The sequence below is a fragment of the Vipera ursinii genome, assembly GCF_947247035.1.
Source record: "Vipera ursinii genome assembly, chromosome: 3".
In the NCBI taxonomy this organism is placed as follows: Eukaryota; Metazoa; Chordata; class Lepidosauria; order Squamata; family Viperidae; genus Vipera; species Vipera ursinii.
This window is the reverse complement of record NC_139516.1, coordinates 207,990,515-208,011,212: the sequence shown is the minus strand read 5'-3', so window position 1 is coordinate 208,011,212 and position 20,698 is coordinate 207,990,515. Positions and strand designations below refer to the sequence as shown.

At 41.9% G+C, this 20,698-nt stretch overlaps 1 protein-coding gene across 1 annotated transcript in view; it reads left to right on the top strand.

Annotated features, from left to right (window-relative positions):
• TRAPPC9 (trafficking protein particle complex subunit 9) overlaps nt 1–20,698 on the top strand; it is a 333,658-nt gene that overhangs the window by 97,163 nt on the left and 215,797 nt on the right. Inside the window, exons 17-19 of the mRNA XM_083358203.1 lie at nt 3,614–3,756; nt 7,156–7,266; nt 20,206–20,359. Of these exons, the coding sequence (XP_083214329.1) occupies nt 3,614–3,756; nt 7,156–7,266; nt 20,206–20,359 (408 nt within the window). The remainder of the gene's footprint in view (nt 1–3,613; nt 3,757–7,155; nt 7,267–20,205; nt 20,360–20,698) is intronic.

The window sequence follows — 20,698 nt, the reverse complement described above, 5'->3', positions numbered from 1 at the left end:
ATGCTTGGCAACTGACTCCCATTTGTGACGGTCGCAGCGTGTCCCGGGGTCACGTGATCCCCTTTTTGCGCCATTCTGACAAGCAAAAGCAACAGGGAAGCCGGGTTCACCATAACAGCCATGCTACTAACTTAACCACTGCAGTATTTCATTTAACAACGGTGGCAAGAAAGGGTCATAAAGTGGAGGCAAACTCACTTAAACAACTGTCTCGCTCAGCAATAGAAATTCCGTAAATTCAGCTTTTGTCCCATTGCAAATAACGGAGGTGATTGTCTAAGTTAGATGCACAGGGTTGCAGTAGATTGTGACTTCGTTTTTGTTTTTTTAAGCTCTGTGAATTCATGTTCGACCAGCCAGAGAAACTACAGGTAACTGACTTACAACAGTTCACTTAGTTACAACTGCACCTGAAAAAAGTGACTTACAACTGTTTTTTTTTTTCACAATTTACCGTATTTATCGGCGTATAACACGCACTTTTTCTTCCTGAAAATAGGGGGCAAATGATGTGTGCGTGTTATATGCCGATATAATGTTAATAACCCATTATCCGAAGCTGCAGCTGAAATTTCCTTTTTAAAATGAGGTGCCTGTTATACGCCGGTGCATGTTATACGCCGATAAATACGGTATTTATTTTATTTATAATTAAATTTTTATACCGCCCAATTCCCGAAGGACTCAGGGCGGTTTACAGGGCAGCATCAAATACAATATAAAAATAGTATAAAATTGAAATAGATTAAATTACTTAAGCCCAACAATTAAAACAATATTAAAAGCTAAAACCCCTTCAGTCCAGGCATGATAGATCAAAAAACCATTGACTATTGTGTTTACATTTTTTTTTAATCATTTTTTCCCCATTTTATTTTTGTAACCCACCCAGAGTAGACACAGTGAGATGGGTGGCAAATTTAACGAACAAATCCGTATCCTACTAAAAATCTTGATGTCTGTAACCTTTAATTGGGCCAAAACAGTGCACTACAGCAGGGTTCCCCAACCTTGGCAACTTGAAGACCTTTGGACTTCAACTCCCAGAATTCCCCAGCCAGCATGGCTCTCCAAGTTCAGCAATTTTAAGACTTTGGGGACTTCAGCTCCCAGAATTCCTCAGCCAGCCCTGGCCATTATAAGACTTAGGGACTTCAGCTCCCAGATTTAGAATTGACTGACTTGGCTGGCTGAGGAATTCTGGGAGTTGAAGTCCCCAAATCTTAAAGTTGCCAATGTTAGACAGCCGTGCTGGCTGATGAATTCTAGGAGTTGAAGGCCCCAAGGCTTAAAATCGCCGAGTTTGCAGAGCCATGCTGGCTGGGGAATTCTGGGAGTTGAAGTCCACAAGTCTTAAAGTTGCCGAGGTTGCACTACAGGACAAGAGTTTTTGAACCAAGGTGCCTCAAATGGACTAACATACAGAATGCATCCAAAAGGTTATCAGCTATGATCAAGCCAGCAGGAAGACAGACGTTGCTCTTAACTCTCACGGCTTTCTTTCCCTTTTTTTTCTTTTTGTCCTTGGTCATTTCATTTCTCTGTTTAGGTAAGGCAATATCTCTGAACCGATGGCCTCCTAGCAGGTCACATGGGTGGTATCAGGCGCAGGAAATCAGGAGCCCGGGCAGTACAAATGAATGTATACAGGTGAAACTCGAAAAATTAGAATATCGTGCAAAAGTTCATTTACTTCACTAATGCAACTTAAAAGGGGAAACTAATATATGAGATAGACTCATTACATGCAAAGCAAGATAGTTCAAGCCCTGATTTGTCATAATTGTGATGATTATGGCGTACAGCTCATGAAAACCCCAAATCCACAATCTCAGAAAATTAGAATATTGTGAAAAGGTGCAATATTCTAGGCTCAAAGTGTCCCACTCTAATCAGCTAATTAAGCCATAACACCTGCAAAGGGTTCCTGAGCCTTTAAATGGTCTCTGTCTGGTTCAGTAGGAATCACAATCATGGGGAAGACTGCTGACCTGACCTGACAGTTGTGCAGAAAACCATCATTGACACCCTTCATAAGGAGGGAAAGCCTCAAAAGGTAATTGAAAAAGAAGTTGGATGTTCCCAAAGTGCTGTATCAAAGCACATTAATAAAAAGTTATGTGGAAGGGAAAAGTGTGAAAGAAAAAGATGCACAAGCAGCAGGGATGACCGCAGCCTGGAGAGGTTTTTGTCAGGAAAAGGCCATTCAAAAGTGTTGGGGACTGAGGCTGGAGTCAGTGCATCAAGAGCCACCACACACAGATGGATCCTGGACATGGGCTTCAAATGTCGTATTCCTCTTGTCAAGCCGCTCCTGAACAACAAACAACGTCAGAAGCGTCTTACCTGGGCTAAAGAAAAACAGACCTGGTCTGTTGCTCAGTGGTCCAAAGTCCTCTTTTCTGATGAGAGCAACTTTTGCATCTCATTTGGAAACCAAGGACCCAGAGTCTGGAGGAAGAATGGAGAGGCACACACTGCAAGATGCTTGAAGTCCAGTGTGAAGTTTCCACAGTCTGTGTTGATTTGGGGAGCCATGTCATCTGCTGGTGTTGGTCCACTGTGCTTCATTAAGTCCAGGGTCAACGCAGCCGTCTATCAGGAGATTTTGGAGCACTTCATGCTTCCTTCCGCGGACGAGCTTTATGGGGATGCTGACTTCATTTTCCAGCAGGACTTGGCACCTGCCCACACTGCCAAAAGCACCAAAACAATGACCATGGGATTACTGTGCTTGATTGGCCAGCAAATTCACCTGACCTGAACCCCATAGAGAATCTATGGGGCATTGCCAAGAGAAAGATGAGAGACATGAGACCGAATAACGCAGAAGAGCTGAAGGCCGCTATTGAAGCATCCTGGTCTTCCATAACACCTCAGCAGTGCCACAGGGTGATAGCTTCCATGCCAGGCCGCATTGAGGCAGTAATTGCTGCAAAAGGGGCCCAAACCAAGCACTGGGTACATATGCATGCTTATACTTTTCAGAGGTCCGATATTGTTCTATGTACACTCCTTGTTTTATTGATTGCATATAATATTCTAATTTTCTGAGATTGTGGATTTCGGGTTTTCATGAGCTGTACGCCATAATCATCACAATTATGACAAATCACGGCTTGAACTATCTTGCTTTGCATGTAATGAGTCTATCTCATATATTAGTTTCCCCTTTTAAGTTGCATTACTGAAATAAATGAACTTTTGCACGATATTCTAATTTTTTGAGTTTTACCTGTAAATGTTTTGCAAGTTTACGCTTTCCACAAGAATCTGAACTACTAACAGTCGAAGCAAATTAGTGGTAGATAAAGACTCAGCAGACGTTAAGGTGGGCTGGACTTAGATCTCTTGTGGACGAGAAGTGCCTCGAGATTGATGACACGTTTGACCCCTCCTCCCTCGGGCTCAGCCCGGTCATCTCTTACAGGTTGCGTAGTATACATTTAATGTTGAACTTCTGCATTTCATGATGTGTATAGATCATGTTACACAGACTTTTAGTCACCTAACGTGTTTGGGTTACGTATTTGAAGCTATCTGAGCAATTCTGAAGTAAATAGCACCATGGCAGAAATAAATAGGTTAAATATTTTTACTATTCTGTTTTTAGACGTTGGAAGCCATCTTGAATTTCAGATATTCAGGAGGCCCTGGACATATTGATGGATATTATAGGAATTTGTCCCTTGGGCTGCATGTGGACGTTGAGCCATCTGTGTTCTTCACACGTGTCAGTACCTTGCCTGCAACAAGGTAAGTTGTGTTTATTGAGAAAAAGTATTTCTTCATTTAAAATGAGTAATATCAATAATGAAGCTTAACGCCAATTCTGAAATAGTCTTTTTTTTCCTGCCAAATACTCAAATAGTAGTGACTTTACTATTAAAATTCTTAGGTATCTTGTTCTATAGCTACTGTATATGAAGGCTGATCAGCAATGAACATATGGTTAGATTTTCTGCTTCATCTATTTTTTATTTTTTTCTTCATCTTATTTTTTTATAAGAGTAATTCATCAAGAAATTCTCGAGCAAAAATAAGAGACAATTTGTACACTATTGTACACAATTTGTACACTAGAGCTGAGACTCTAGAAAGAGTGCAGAGAAGAGCAACAAATATGATCAGGGGGTAAAGGTAAAGGTTCCCCCGCACATGTGTGCTAGTCGTTTCCGACTCTAGGAGCCGGTGCTCATGTCCGTTTCAAAGCCGAAGAGCCAGCGCTTGTCCGAGGACGTCTTCGTGGTCATGTGGCCGGCATGACTAGACGCCAAAGGCGCACGGAACGCTGTTACCTTCCCACCGGAGTGGTCCCTATTTTTCTACTTGCATTTTTACGTGCTTTCAAACTGCTAGGTTGGCAGAAGCTGGGACGAGTAACAGGCGCTTGCTCTGTTATGCAGCACTCGGGATTCGACCCGCCAAACTGCCGACCTTCTGATCGACAAGCTCAGCGTCCTATAACCAACGGATGCTGGAATTGGGTATGTCTAGTCTAATGAAGAGAAGGACGAGGGGGGATATGATACCAGTCTTCCAGTATCTCAGAAGCTGCCCCAAAAAAGAGGCAGTCAAGCTATTCTCCAAAGCACCTGAAGGCAGGACAAGAAGCAACGGATGGAAACCAATCAAGGAGAGAAGCAACCTAGAACTAAGGAGAAATTTCCTGACAGTTAGAACAATTAACCAGTGGAACAACCTGCCTCCAGAAGCTGTGAATGCTCCAACCCTGGAGGTTTTTACGAAGAGACTGGACAGCCATTTGTCTGAAATGGTATAGGGTTTCCTGCCTGAGCAGGGGGTTGGACTAGATGACCTCCAAAGTCCCTTCCAACTCTGTTATTCTGTTCTGTTCTATTCCCAGTTCACCTTTTTATTTGTCAATGGTTGATAAAAATATTCATTATGTACCATTGAACCAGGATTGATTCTTAAAGATCACATAAATTACTCCGGACAACCTGGTCTTGGTTCATCCATCACTACTCCACATTTGTGCCAGTTTCCTCTTTTTCATCCCTTCCACATCTCCCAGCATTAGTTAATTTAGTTAATTTTAGTTAATTTAGTTAATTAGAGACCTCTCCAGAGAGCTAGGTCTTCTTATAGCGTGTCCAAAGTATGATAATCTAAGCATGTTTATTTAAGCCTTGGGTGAGAACTGGATGATCCATTTGTTCGTTTTCCTGGTTATCCATGGTATTCTCAGGAATCTTCTCCAGTGCCAAAGTTTAATATTGTCAGTATTTGTTCTGTCTTATTTCTTCAAAGTTCAACTTTTGCTTTTCTCCTTCCTAATTCTGATTTTGTGGATAGAGGCGCATCTTGGCATCTTTTCCAAGATTTTTATGGCCATTTTACTGTACTCCATGGCATACTTCTTAAAGGTTAGTTCCTTTGTCATTGATAGTTGATTCTAAAAAGTAGAAGTTATCCACCACTAGTTGATTATCTGGATGCGACCCCAGACCTCATCCATATGATCAGTGGCCTGACTCACTGGCGGGATCACACACTAGATCAGATCTAGATCTGTTTTTTGTGTTGGGGCAATGACAATATGATCCGAAGTCAGGGATGTTATTATCAGTCACTTTATGGGCAGATCATCTACTCCTAGGTTGTAGTTCTTCATACCAGCTTCTCGCCACAGTTGTGCCATCCCTGCTTCAGACAGGAAGGCGGTGCAGAGAGTGGTGAGGATGGCTGAAAAGATCATTGGCAGTTCCCTCCCTCCCATCTCGGACATAGCACAGAAGCGATGCTTGAGCAGAGTCTGCAAGATTATCTGGGATGCTACCTCTTCGCGACCTGTTTTCCTTGTTACCTTCTGGGCGGAGGGGGCTTCGTGGTACCCGCAGCAGAACATCCAGATTCAGCCACAGTTTCGTTCCATACAATATAAATCTTGTGAACTCTCAGGCTTCCTCTTCCCGTTATGTATTCAAGATGGACAGTGTTTAATATTCACATGTTATGTATATGCAGGGGTGTATATATATATATATGTTGCATATAGTATGTATATTTAATAATTTAATTTGTATACCGCCCTTCTCCCGAAGGACTCAGGGCGGTGAACAGGGCAATACATAATAAAAAACCAGATACAAAAATTAAAAAGTAATTAAATAACAATGCCCGTAATAAATTAATACATATTGAAGTTAAAACCGATTACAAAACCCAACCCCAACCCATCAGACCAGGCCAGCTTGTTCAAAAAGAAAGGTTTTGAGATCGCGCCAGAAGGAGCGAAGGTCGGGGGCCGTCCGGAGCCCAACCGGCAAGCGGTTCCATAGGTCTGGCGTGCCCACAGAGAACGCTCTCCCCCTGGGGCCACCAATCGACATTCCTTGATCGGAGGCACCCTGAGGAGGCCTTCTCTGTGGGAGCGCACTGGACGGAGGGAAGTTGACGCCGGCCGCAGGTTGTATATAGTACGTTTAGGTGTGTATCATGTATGTGTTCACTTTGAAAGCAGGCAACTAAATTTCATTTTTCATGTATGTCGTTGTGCCCACAGTAAAAAAATGACAATAAAGCTTATCTTATCTTATCTTATCTTATCTTATCTTATCTTATCTTATCTTATCTTATATCATCTTATATCATCTTATATCATCTTATCTTATCTGCAGTATTCCCTCCTATATGTTGTGACAGTACTGGTGCAATTCTGGTACATTTGGCCAGAATGCCACAAGCATTTGTGTAGAGGACAAGATGGAATTTGGTTTGGGATCAAATGAATGTACACCAGCCAGAATAATTAATTGCAAGGATAAGGAAGAATATTTTTACATAGCCTAGTAAGTGATCTCATTGTCCCCAAGGGGATGACCTTGAACTTAAGTGAGACCCCCATCTCACAGAAAGGAAAGTTAGGAAACCTAATCTGCTCTCAACAGCATAGTTGTAGCAACCTCTCCCCCTTTATAGGTAAATTATTTGTGAAAAAAAACATTTCGTTTTAGATAACCAGAGTCTCATTCAGTGATAAAAACTGTGTGATAGTGCAAGAACTCTGTATTTTGTCGGTTGCATGTGGGTTGTATATAACTGATTTGAAAATTGTTCCTTGAAAGTGTACACAGTATGTTTAATAATATGTTTGATGTGATATTGTACTTATTTCAATTTTCCAAATAGTACTCGCCAGTGCCATTTGCTCCTTGATGTGTTCAACTCAACGGAACATGAACTCATGATCAGTGCAAAGAACAATGAAGATTTAGTGTTGCATGCTGGAGAATGCCAGCGGTAAGTTCAGACTTTTTTTGTTTACTGGGTTCTCATTTTTTTTCAAGATACACCGCTTTATTGTATGCCCCAAGATTTACACTGAAGAAAGTTTTTTTTAATTTGAAAAGATTATTTTGTTGAATTTATTTTTGCGTCAGGGAGATTTTTTTGCAAATTTTTCCTATATGACAATATGTGGAGGTTGACTGGGAAGGAAAAACAGAAATTTAAAAAAAGAAATAGGAAAGGAAAGGAAATTCTATAAGAACAGTGGGGTCTAGTTTGGTGTAGTGGTTAAAGCATCAGACTGGAAAACAGGAAACCGTGAATTCAAGTTCTGCCTTAGCCATGAAAGCCAGCTGGGTGACCTTGGGCTTGGGCCAATCTCTCTCTCTCTCTCTTTCTCTCTCTCTCTCTCTCTCTCTCTCTCTCTCTCTCTCTCTCTCTCTCTCTCTCTCTCTCCAATCCACCTCACAGGGTTGTTGTGGGGAAAATCGGAGGAGCAAAGCTGTGTTGGACATGTTTGCCACCTTCAGTTATTTGTAAAAACAATAAGATTGAGATACAAATGACACAAATAAATGTCATGCGATATTACAATTAACTAAACAGTACAGTTGTAACAGAGTGAGCGCCTGTTACTTGTCCCAGCTTCTGCCAACCTAGCAGTTCGAAAGCACGTAAATATGCAAGTAGAAAAATAGGGACCACTACGGTGGGAAGGTAAAAGCGTTCCGTGCGCCTTTGGCGTCTAATCATGCCGGCCACATGACCACCGAGACGTCCTCGGACAAGCGCTGGCTCTTTGGCTTTGAAACGGAGATGAGCACCGGCCCCTAGAGTCAGAAACGACTAGCACGCACGTGCGGGGGAACCTTTACCTTTTTACAGTTGTACAAGCTGTTAATCAGGAGCTTAGCAGGGTTATGTTATAGCAATAGCAGTAGCACTTAGATTTATATACTACTTCACAGTGCTTTACAGCACACTTTAGGCAGTTTACAATGTCATCATATTGCCCCCAAGAATCTACGTCCTCATTTTCCCGACCTCGGAAGCATGGATGCCCAAACCAACCTTGAGCCCTTCAGGATCGAACTCCTGGCTGTGGGCAGAGTCAGCCTGCCATACTCCATTCTAACCACTGCATCATCAGAGCTCATGATATCCTAGAGTTCTCCCTGGAACAGGGGTAGGCAACCTTGGCTCTTTTATGACTTGTGGACTTCAACTCCCAGAATTCCTGAGCCAGCATGGCTCAGCTTGGAAACCTCTCCCTGTCCCCTCAGCATGGCTGGCTCAGGAATTCTGGGAGTTGAAGTCCCCGAGTCAAAAAAGAGCCAAGGTTGCCTACCCCTGCCCTAGAAGAAACAAATGTCATTTTAGAATAGTCTGGATTATCTGATAACAATTGATAACAATTTGTATTCCACAAGCATTTCAGCAAGTTATTTTCCTTTTTAAAATCCAGCTATTTAATTCCACTTGTTGGCAACCTGATTGACTCACCTCTTCCCTTTCTCACAATAAAAAGAGTATATTTACCGCCAAAGCAAGTGAGCAATAAAAGGAAGAGCTGGACAGGAAGAAGATAGGCAAAGCATCTAATTAAAGGTGATTAAAAGTAGGAAAAGAGGTGAAGCATATCATTAAATGCCGCTCTTTCGTTTACATTTTAAAATAGTTTTGTAAATGCTCTTTTCTTTGGCAACCGAAGAAGATGCTTGGTATAGAAAATTTAGGTTGATGTTGTATAATCAGCCTCCTGACGTCAAAAAAAGCCAAAAGTTTATATTTGATTATTGTTTCCTTGAGGAAAAACCGCAATTTCCAAATTTCCATGTCCCTTATTCTCCCTTCTGCATCAGTGGAGATTTTCATTTCATTTGTCTCAAAAACACATCAGTTATTCATTTATTATCATTTATGGCCATAAAATCAACCCTTTTGGCATTAATAAAGCCACAAGCCTCATCTGAAAGTATCAGTTGAGGCTTGAGAAGGGAAGATCTGATTGTGGAAAACAGGGGCAGCGTTTCCAATTTACGTTTCGTACGCATTCCTGGGAAATAATGAACTCACCTAAACAATAAGCCAGACAACAAAACCAAAAGCTGATCCCTGTAACCATTTGAAATCTAAGATATCAGCCTGACCTCAATACCTGGGAAGATTCTGGAAAAGATAATCAAGCAACGAACCCTTTTCCTGTAGTAGTTCACATAATTTAGGGGATTGGAGGCTAAAACATGTCAGGAACGGTTGCTGGAATTGGGTATGTCCAGTTTAATGAAGAGAAGGACGAGGGGGGACATGATAGCAGTGCTCCGGTATCTCAGAGACTGCCCCAAAGAAGAGGGAGTCAAGCTCTTCTCCAAAGCGCCTGAAGGCAGGACAAGAAGCAACGGATGGAAACTCATCAAGGAGAGAAGCAACCTAGAACTAAGGAGAAAGTTCCTGACAGTTAGAACAATTAACCAGTGGAACAACCTGCCTCCAGAAGCTGTGAATGCTCCAACACTGGAAGTTTTTAAGAAGAGACTGGACAGCCATTTGCCTGAAATGGTATAGGATTTCCTGCCTGAGCAGGGGGTTGGACTAGATGACCTCCAACATCCCTTCCAACTACTTCTTCTTCTTCTTCTTCTTCTTCTTCTTCTTCTTCTTCTTCTTCTTCTTCTTCTTCTTCTTCTTCTTCTTCTTATTATTATTATTATTATTATTATTATTATTATTATTATTATTATTATTATTATTAAACTTATTCATAGAGCATGAAACTCAAAGCATGAAATAATAATAGTAATAATAATAATATTTATTATTTATTATTTATTATTTTATTATTATTTTATTTTATTATTTATACCAAATTATTATTATTATTTTATATTATTATTATTATTATTATTATTATTATTATTATTATTATTATTATTATTATTATTATTTTGGCATCGGCTGTTTTCCTAGTATGCAAAATACAGATAGCCCTCCACTTATGGTCACCGCTGAGCCCAAAATTCTTGTGGTTAAGCCAAGATGGTTGTTAAGTCAATGTTGTCCCATTTTACGATGTCTCTTGCCACAGTTGTTAAGTGAATCACGACAGCTAACTAGTAACACAGTTTTTAGAGGAATCTGGCTTTCCCCATTTACTCTGCTTGTCAAAAGGTTGCAAAAAAGGGGACTCACGTGACCCAGGGACGCTGCGACCGACGTAAATATGAATCAGTTGCCAAGCATCCACATTTTTATCAGGCGACCCTGGGGATGCTGCAGTGGGTCGTAAGTGCGAAAAACGATAAGTCACTTTTTTCGGTGCCGTTGTAATTTTGAACGGTCGCTAAGCCAACTGTTGTAAGTCGAGGACTACCTGTATTGTTTTTTTTTTAAATACAGCACAGAGGATTTTTTTTATTGAAGTGTACCCCAGACAAATTTTGAAACTGGAACATTATTCTATCTTGTCATATTTGATAGAAAGCTACGTGCTATTTTCAGAGACAATTTAAAAAGTCTCTAATTATAAATACATTTCCTCCTCCTCCCTCCACCCCCCACCCCCACCCCCAAACAATTTTTTGGAGGATGAGTGTAGGCCAGAGGGTTAGGGTCTCCTGAAAGATTGTGTTTTGTGTGTCTGATTGCTACCACTAGCAATCACTGCCCCTGGGATTGCTTCTTCCTGGATCTTTTTTGTATGTGCACATGTGACACGCAGGCTGCAGACCAACTCCAGATAACAGCTGGAAACTAAACATTTTTCTCATCCGCAACTTAAGGACCTAATGACATTCTTTTGAGGATCATCCAGTGTGGTTGTTACGAAGATGTTAAACCAGGGGTCTTGAAACTTGGTCCTTTTGTGACTTGTGGACTTCAACTCCCAGAATTCCTCAGCCAGCCATGCTGGCTGAGGAATTCTGGGAGTTGAAGTCCACAAGTCACAAAAGGGCCAAGTTTCAAGACCCCTGTGTTAAACCTTCTTTCCTAGCTCTTTTTTTTTTTACTCTATGCTGCTTCTTGGAGTAGAACGAAAAGTATCAACCTTCTTTAAAGAGTGGCGGCATCTAACAGCAGCATCCAATTTCTTTTGTGACACAAATACTGCCTTCCTCATTAATGGTGTCTTGAAATTGCCTTTAGTTGCTATAGTAACTCTTACCAGTTTTTACACATAGTGTTTATTCTGAGAAAGGTTATTGTGGCAACTACTACTAATTGGGAAGCTTTCCCATAGAAGCTACTATTTTTAAGCTATGTTAACAATACTCCATCTGTTAAATATAGCAAAAAAAAAAAAACAACAAACCAAAACCAAAACTGATAGATCAGCAAGAAACAGTAAATTTTAACCAACGCTCTTGCTTTTACTAAACGTAGGATAGATATAGTTTCTGATTAGTGAGTGCGGAAGAGTTGATGTTACAGCTGACTACCATACTCTATATCCGAAATCACCCAACAGTCCTTCCAAACAAACCATACTTGTTAAGTTTTCTCCCCTAATTGTAGTGATAAGAATTTAACAAATAACAAGAGTTGGAAGGGACCTTGGAGGTCATCTAGTCCAACCCCTTGCTCAGGCAGGAAAATCAATACCATTTCAGACAAATGGCTGTCCAGTCTCTTCTTAACAACCTGCCTCCAGAAACGGTGGATGCTCCAATACTGGAAGTTTTTATTGGAGTATTGGAGCATCCACCGTTTCTGGAGGCAGGTTGTTCCCCTGGGTAATTTGTTCTAACAGGAAATTTCTCCTCAGTTCTTGGTTGCTTCTCTCCTTGGTTAGTTTCCATCCGTTGCTTCTTGTCCTGCCTTCGGGCGCTTTGGAGAATGGCTTGACTCCCTCCTGTTTGGGGCAGCCCCTGAGATATTGGAAGATATTGCTATCATGTCACCCCTACTCCTTCTTTTCATTAAACTAGACATTCTTGAACATTTAACATGCTAACTGAGCCCTGTAGAGTCTGAAGTGTAACTCTTGAATGTTTTGCAATTTCTCTGAACTTTGCACTCTCTGACCCTGGAGTGAATTTGCTGGGATATCCACTCTTGCGAAGATTGGCAACTGTCTTGTATGTTTTCCAGTTCTGCATAATCTTCCTCACTATAGTATGATAAAAAGGACGCGGTGGCTCAGTGGGTTAGGACACTGCGCTTGTCGATCAGAAGGTTGGCAGTTTGGCGGGTCGAATCCCGAGTGCCACGTAACAGAGCGAGCGCCTGTTACTCGTCCCAGCTTCTGCCAACCTAGCAGTTCGAAAGCACGTCAAAATGCAAGTAGAAAAATAGGGACCACTACGGTGGGAAGGTAACAGCGTTCCGTGCGCCTTTGGCGTCTAGTCATGCCGGCCACATGACCACGGAGACGTCCTCGGACAAGCGCTGGCTCTTTGGCTTTGAAACGGAGATGAGCACCGGCCCCTAGAGTCGGAAACGACTAGCACATATGTATGGAACCTTTACCTTTATAGAATGATGGACTTTAAGTTGCTTGGAAATGGCCTTATAGCCCTGCCCAGATTGATGGAGAGCAACAATTACTTGTCTAAAATCATTGCTGATGGGTTTTTTCCCCTCTTTGGCGTTGTGTTTACATACACCTCAGTGCTGGAACAGCAAACTCCTAAAACCTGGGCTTTGTCTCTCACACTGATGATCAGTTGATCAAGGACACTTGATTGGCAGCACCTGACTGTCACTTAGCCTTTTCATACCTTCTGGGACAGGAACAGCACACTTAGTTTTTTCTTGTTCATCTGAGGTTGTGCCTGCTTGCTTTTAAGAACTGCTAAGGACCAGGTGACGTTTACCTTATCCTGACAACGTAAAATCATAGAACTCAAAGAGTGTTTACTTTTTCAAACATGACTGTACATATACCGAAAAAATGGCATGGTGAAAGTACAATTCCAAATTTTGGAAGAAGGTTTGGAATAACCAAATAAAAACAGAGGTCACATGGATATCGAATACAGAAATAACAAGCAAAATGATGAACAAATTGAAAACATTTTAACAACCACAGAAATTATGAAAGAATTGGCGTTATATGTGCACTAGGAAAAGATGAGCTTCATGGAGTTTGGCTCAGGGATCTTATTTATTTTACATTCTCGTCTTGCAACAACAACAACAACTTTATTGTCACTTTGAATGTACACCAATCGGCATACCTCAAAATGAAATTTCGTTGCATACTGCACTCAAAGGGTCACCACCTCCAATATACACTCCTTGTTTGTGGCCAGCTCAAGTTTGTTGTTGTTAGCTGCAAAGTTATATCCAACCCATCGCAACCCCATGGACAATGTTCCTCCAGGCCTTCCTGTCCTCTACCATCTTCTGGAGTCCCTTTAAGCTCACGCCTACTGCTTCAGTGACTCCACCCAGCCAGCTCATTCTCTCTCGTCCCCTTCTTCTCTTGCCCTCAAACCTTTCCCAGCGTTAGGCTCTTCTCCAGTGAGTCCTTCCTTCTCATTAGGTGGCCAAAGGATTTGAGTTTGAGCTTCAGGATCTGGCCTTCTAAAGAGCAGCCAGGGTGGATCTCCTCTAGGACTGACCGGTTTGATCGCCTTGCAGTCCAAGGGACTCACAGGAGTCTTCTCCAGCACCACAGTTCAAAGGCCTCAATTCTTTGGCGCTCAGCCTTTCTTATGGTCCAGCTTTCCAGCTCAAGTTACCGATCTTCCATTTTAGTTTCTAGGCAGCGAATGATGGCAAACAGGACAGATGGAAACCGAGCTCCATGTGAACTAGCCCTCAAATTAGCTTGTATTCCTGCACGACAACCTTGCCTCCTTTCCTTTCTTTTCCAACAAATGTTGCAGCAAGGATGACTGATTCCATGAACTTTTTCCAGTTTGATTATGACCTTTTTTTTTTTTGAGGTCCTGGCCTTAGAACAATGGATCGTTCCAAACTGAATTACACCATTGGTTATATAAAGCTATTATGATGGTGACTATTTTATTTTAAATTTCTGCTCTAATGATCTTTGGTCTCAACAGTGGCTGTGGCTGTGCGCAACAGAGATTGTTACACCCACCCGGTCTTAAGGAGGAGTTCTCTGTGACCTCAAGATTCCTTAGCTTTTGGTTTTGGCCTTGATGTTGTCGATTGCAATACATCTTTGTGTAATTTTCAGTTTCTAACTCTTCACGGTCTTCACTTTGTGCCCTGCTACAGAAAATTTCCATATCACTAATAATGCGCATGCTGACTAGTCAGGATTGCATTTTTGGCAGTTTATTCTTTAATAAAGGAAGAACGGAAGAGGTAGACTGTTTTTAAAAAAAACTCTGATGTTGTTGTTAGTTGCGAAGTCGTGTCCGACCCATCGCGACCCTATGGACAACGTTCTTCCAGGCCTTCCTGTCCTCTACCATCTTCTGGAGTCCATTTAGGCTCACGCCTACTGCTTCAGTGACTCCATCCAGCCACCTCATTCTCTGTCGTCCCCTTCTTTTGCCCTCAATCTTTCCCAGCATTAGGCTCTTCTCCAGTGAGTCCTTCCTTCTCATTAGGTGGCCAAAGTATTTGAGTTTCAGCTTCAGGATCTGGCCTTCTAAAGAGCAGTCAGGGTTGATCTCCTCTAGGACTGACCGGTTTGATCGCCTTGCAGTCCAAGGAACTCGCAGGAGTCTTCTCCAGCACCAGAGTTCAAAGGCCTCAATTCTTTGGCGCTCAGCCTTTCTTACGGTCCAGCTTTCACTGCCATACATGGCAACTGGGAAGACCATGGCCTTGACTATACGCACTTTTGTTGACAGGGTGATGTCTCTGCTTTTTAGTGTGCAGTCTAGATTTGCCATGGCTTTCCTCCCGAGGAGTAAGCATCTTTTAATTTCTTGGCTACAGTCCCCATCTGCAGTGATCTTGGAGCCCAGGAAAATAAAATCTGTCACTACCTTCATTTCTTCCCCATCTATTTGCCAGGAATTGAGAGGGCCGGATGCCATGATCTTGGTTTTCTTAATGTTGAGTTTCAACCCAAGTTTTGCACTCTCCTTCACTCACAACAAGAGGCTCTTTAGTTCCTCTTCACTTTCTGCCATTAGAGTGACTAACCTTTAATTCAAATTTGTGCAGAGTAGTGGCAGAGAGCATTGTATTTTATTTCCCCCTTTAAGTGGGAAAACCATATGAGCAACTGTTTCTCGTGTGCTGAAGATAAAGCTCTGATGCTGAGCCACCTCTTGTAGAGAAATCAAAGAAGAAATAGAAAGGTTACATTTATACCACCTGTATACTTAAAGCTGGGGATGGGCAGGCACTCCATACGGCAGCTCATTATCCAATAATTGAAATGCACTCGAAAGTATGTGCTATATATCTGCTGAAGTCCACGAGGGGTATGTAGCTCTTCAAGATGAAACGAATAACACTGCATTGTGATCGTACTCTTTTCCAGTAAGGTGATAGACCCAATCAATTGTTAAGCATCCTTCAAAAAGAAACGATGATATATATTACTTAAATCCGAAATTTCAGGTTTTACACTTCTGCAGGCCTCTGAAATGCCATTATTAGAAGCGCTGGAGCAAGAGGAGTAACGCGGGCAAGTAAATCAGTGCAAAATTAAATCAGCAAGCCGAAGAAGTGAAATCTTTCCTTTGCGTACTCTTAAGCTTGAGACCGAGGGATTGGAACAATAAAGCATCGCGCCTTTATTAAATATTATCTTCATAGATGAAAAGTGCTTAGGGGATTTGAGACGTGTTAATCAGCAGGCATACAAATGAATACTTGTAACCGTTACAATTCATCAAGCAAAAGCTTTAGCTCAGGCATAGGTTGTCCTCAATTTACAACCACTCATGTGGCGACTGATGTTACCGGTGGCGCTGAAAAAAATGATTTAGGACTGATCCCCACACTTAACGACTATTGCAGCATCCCTGGGGTCAATTTGATCAAAGTGTGGGTGTTTGACAACTGGCATGTATTTATGACAATCACAGCATCCCAGGGTCACGTGATTGCCATCTGTAACCTTCCAAGGGGGCTTCAAACAAGCAAAGTTGGGAGGGGGAGCCAGATTCGTTTAATGACCATGTGATTCGCTGAACAACCGTGGCATAAATGGTTGTTAAAATAAGGTACAATTTACCTAACAATCACGTCACTTAGGGAGGGAAGTTCCCGTTCCAACTGTGGCTGTAAGTGAAGGACTAACTATTATTTGTAGCATTAGTTCAGATTTTAATCTCTAAAATGTTTTTTTTCTAAATTAAAGCTTCTGCCTGTGATCTGTTGTAAAGTGTAACATTTAAAATGGGTTGCCCTATGTGCCTATTTGTGTTTATCCTGACTTAAGATTTTTCCCTTTGGTTTCTATTTTAAATGCTGGCTTCGGGTTGTCATAAATAAAACTTAAGTTATCTTCACTACAGGAAGGCAAATTTAATAACTGGTGCCTTTACAATTTTCCTAACGGTTTTTATAAGCAGACCCTGAGGCAAATTTTAATCATTGTGATGAGATCATGATTCCTTCACAGTTAATTGAGATAAGATGATCCCAAAGTTCATGGAATCATTCTGTGTCATCCATGAACACATTCTTTGTCATTTTGCTGGTAAAAATGCCAGAACTGTGGATGATATGGAACAAGCACTAACAATAGCAGTAGCCCTTAGACTTATATACCGCTTCACAGTGTTTTACAGCCCTTTCTAAGCGGTTTACAGAGTCAGCCTCTTGCCCCTAACAATCTGGGTCCTCATTTTACCGACCTTGGAAGGATGGAAGGCTGAGTCAATCTTGAGCATCCTCAGGATCGAACTGCTGGCAGTCGGCAGAATTAGCCTGCAATATTGTATTCTAACCACTGCGCCACCATGGTGACAGCACGAATCAAGGTTTGGTACAACCTCGCATAAGATTGGTATAATTGGGCCATTATAGATTAGTAGTTAAATCCATACAGCTGATCTGTAATCCCATTAGCCTATCAGTCTTTGACAAGGGAATGATGAATTTTTATATAATCCTTACTATATATTATAGGTTGAGTGATGTGGGGGGCCTAGTAGTGAAGATGCTCGCCTTCCACTTGGAAGGTTGAGAGTTCCAATGCTGGGTAGCGGCAGATGTTTCTCTGCTAGCGTGCAAAGAAAAAAATATCTGTTGCAAACTCCGTGTGGCTTCAGGAAGGGCATCCGGCCAGTAAATGCCCAGCTCCCTGCAGTGGCCCTGACTCTGCCCCAAATTAAGAGATTACTGGGTTGTAAAAAGGGAGTTACTGTAGATATAGGTCCCAAAAATAGAAGTCTGATAAAAGGTACCACCCTCTTAAAAAATATATGCTAACAAAAACTTTGAATGGAGTTTTGTAGAAGTCTTGTCTGGCTAGAAATGAGATTCAGCTTGTGCAAATAGGCCTATTCAGTAGAAGTTCAGAACCAACGGAATAACAGAATTCTAGTCCAACCCCCTGCTCTGGCAGGAAACCCTGTAGTTATTTCAGACAAACTTGGTTGTCCAAGCTGTTCTGAAAAAGTTCCAGTGATGGAGCACCCACAGCTTCTGCAGGCAAGCCAGTCCACTGATGCATTGTTCTCACTGTCAGGAAGTTTCTCCTTAGTTCTAGGTTGCTTCTCTCCTTGGTTAGTTTCCATTCGTTGCTTCTTGTCCTGCCTTCAGGTGCTCTGGAGAATAGCTTGACTCCCTCTTCTTTGTGGTAGCCCCTGAGATATTGGAACACTGCTATCATGTCACCCCTCACCCTTCTCTTCATTAAACTACACATACCCAATTCCAGCAACCGTTCCCGATATCTTTTAGCCTCCAGTCCCCCAATCATCTTTGTTGCTCTTCTCTGTACCTTTTCTAGAGTCTCAACATCTTTTTTACATCGTGGTGACCAAAACTGGATGCAGTATTCCAGGTGTGGCCTTACCAAAGCATTGTAAAGTGGTATTAGTACTTCACGTGATCTTGATTCTATCCCTCTGTTAATGCAGCCTAGCACTGTGTTGGCTTTTTTGGCAGCTGCAGCACATTGCTGGCTCATATTTAAGCGATTGTCCACTTAACCCCAAGATCCCTCTCACGATTACTACTATTGAGGCAGGTACCACCTATACTATACCTATGGATTGGTGGGGTTGTATTTTTTTGCCTAAAAGTAGAACCTTCGTTGCAGGTTGTTGAACAAGGAGCTCTTAGCTGGAGATAAGTAGTCTTGATTTGGGAAGTTCAGAATCGGATCCATGTCTGCAAATACTTAACCTTTTTTATTGCTCTTCACGTTGTCAGTCTGTTAACTGAGGATAGTCTGTTAACTGAGGATATCAGTGTAGCATTGCAAAATGTTTGGAGTGTAAAAAATAGTGGATAGGAGTTGTTTTGCTTCCAGATATTCAAGTCTCCCTGTCAATTATAAATGTGAGGGGCATAGATAATCTGGAATTTAAAACAAAAGAGGGAATGAAGATGACTTAATCTGGCCTCGATTGGATTTTTGGTATTCCGTAAAGATTACAATGGATCCAGGGCATACAGGTGGTGTAGACTAATATAGTCTGAAAGTAGTATATTTAACATCAGCATAATCTAGGGAGCATACCAGATGTTGGTTTTCAAGAAACCTATATTTTCAGGAGGCCCCCATATTTCCCTAAGGAATATTGATCAAAATATCCCCCTTGGAAATACTACCTTCATGAGTTATTCTGTGAAACTTATATATATCCTTTTTTTTTAAAGTCCTTTACACATCCATGTGTAATTTGCTCTGACACTAAGGTAAAGGTTCCCCTGCACATGCGTGCTAGTTGTTTCCAACTCTAGGGGCCGGTGCTCATCTCCGTTTCAAATCTGAAGAGCCAGTGCTTGTCCGAGGACGTCTCCGTGGTCATGTGGCCGGCATGACTAGACGCCAAAGGCGCACGGAACGCTGTTACCTTCCTACCGGAGTGGTCCCTATTTTTCTACTTGCATTTTTACGTGCTTTCGAACTGCTAGGTTGGCAGAAGCTGGGACGAGTAACAGGCGCTCGCTCTGTTACGCGGCACTCGGGATTCGACCCGCCAAACTGCCGACCTTCTGATCGACAAGCTTAACTTTGAGAACGTGTAGAAGTAGATTGTTTGTCAGGTTCTTAAACATTTTCACTGGCGTTGCAATAATGTCTTGGCTGCCACCTTGGAGTTTATGACAGATGAGGGCCATTACTATCTGATCTTTTCAACCCTATCCAATAAACTTTGTATTATCAAGCTAGGGAATTATTGGAGGTGTCCCTTTATGAAAGCTACAAAAATGTCTGCGGGAAAGTGCCCTGTGCCACTTTTTTTTTGTCAGGCAGAATTATTAGGTAATTGCTTTAAAATCTAGACTGGTTCCTCAGAGATAAAAGAGTTATAAATTGGTCTCTAATCCAACCCTTCCATTTCAGATACTGCTGGATAAAACCAATTGCACTATTGAGGGAAGACGGCGTATTACAGCATTGTGCCTGCAGAAATCCTCCTTCGTGCATTTCCCTTTTCTGCCCTTCTTCCCTTTACTGCAGTCCTCGACTTGTAACAATCCCAATTTGGGACGGGAGTTTCAATATCTTAAGTGATGTGTTCGTAAAGGGCGACATCACGTGGCCATATTGCTTAGCGATGGACATCCTGGCGCATTTGCAGTCGTAAGTCCAGATGCCTGGGTCATTAAGTGGGAAGCGGAGGGAATCCTAGGTAAAGAACACGGGAGAGGATGAGGGAGGCTCTGGACAGATTGGCCCACCGTGAAAAAAGATTGTAAAATCGGATGCGGTCACACAATGGACTCGCTTAACGACATGAGCAAAACTGCAGTCACTTGCAGTTGTAAGTCGAGGACTGCCTTCCATCACTGTTTCCTGTTATTTAACTGAGGTTGCGTGTAATGGCCGGGAGATCCACCAAATGTTCCACCAATGTTTTGCCAGTAAATTATTTCTCTTTTCAATTGTAGCATGGCTATACAAGTGGACAAGTTCAACTTTGAAAGTTACCCAAACTCGCCCGGTGAAAGAGCGCAATATACAAATCCAAAGCAGTTGGAAGAAGAGAGGAAGCAAGCAAAAAGCCAGGAGATCAACAGCAAGTTAGACATTGTCTGGAAAATTATATCCTTTTTTGCCCCCCCCCCCCCCGAAATTCTCGAGCGGGACTATGAGCTTTGATTCATTTCTAGGAACGCGGATGAAAAAGCTGTGGTTTTAAAAATGGAGCATTTTCACGCCATCGCAGACTTTTAAACTAATTTTAAGGAACATTTTCATTTCTCTCCAGGCTTCTTTGAAAGCCACCTTGTGTTCTCCTTCAGCTGAGCGTTCTACACAGCTTTTGTGTTTTAAATAAGGAAGAACTGTAGTGTATATTTTTATGAACATTGGCATAACTTGGCATCTTCCGAGACGTCCTTTTGAGAATATCAGTAAAAAAATAGAAATCTGACTCCTGAC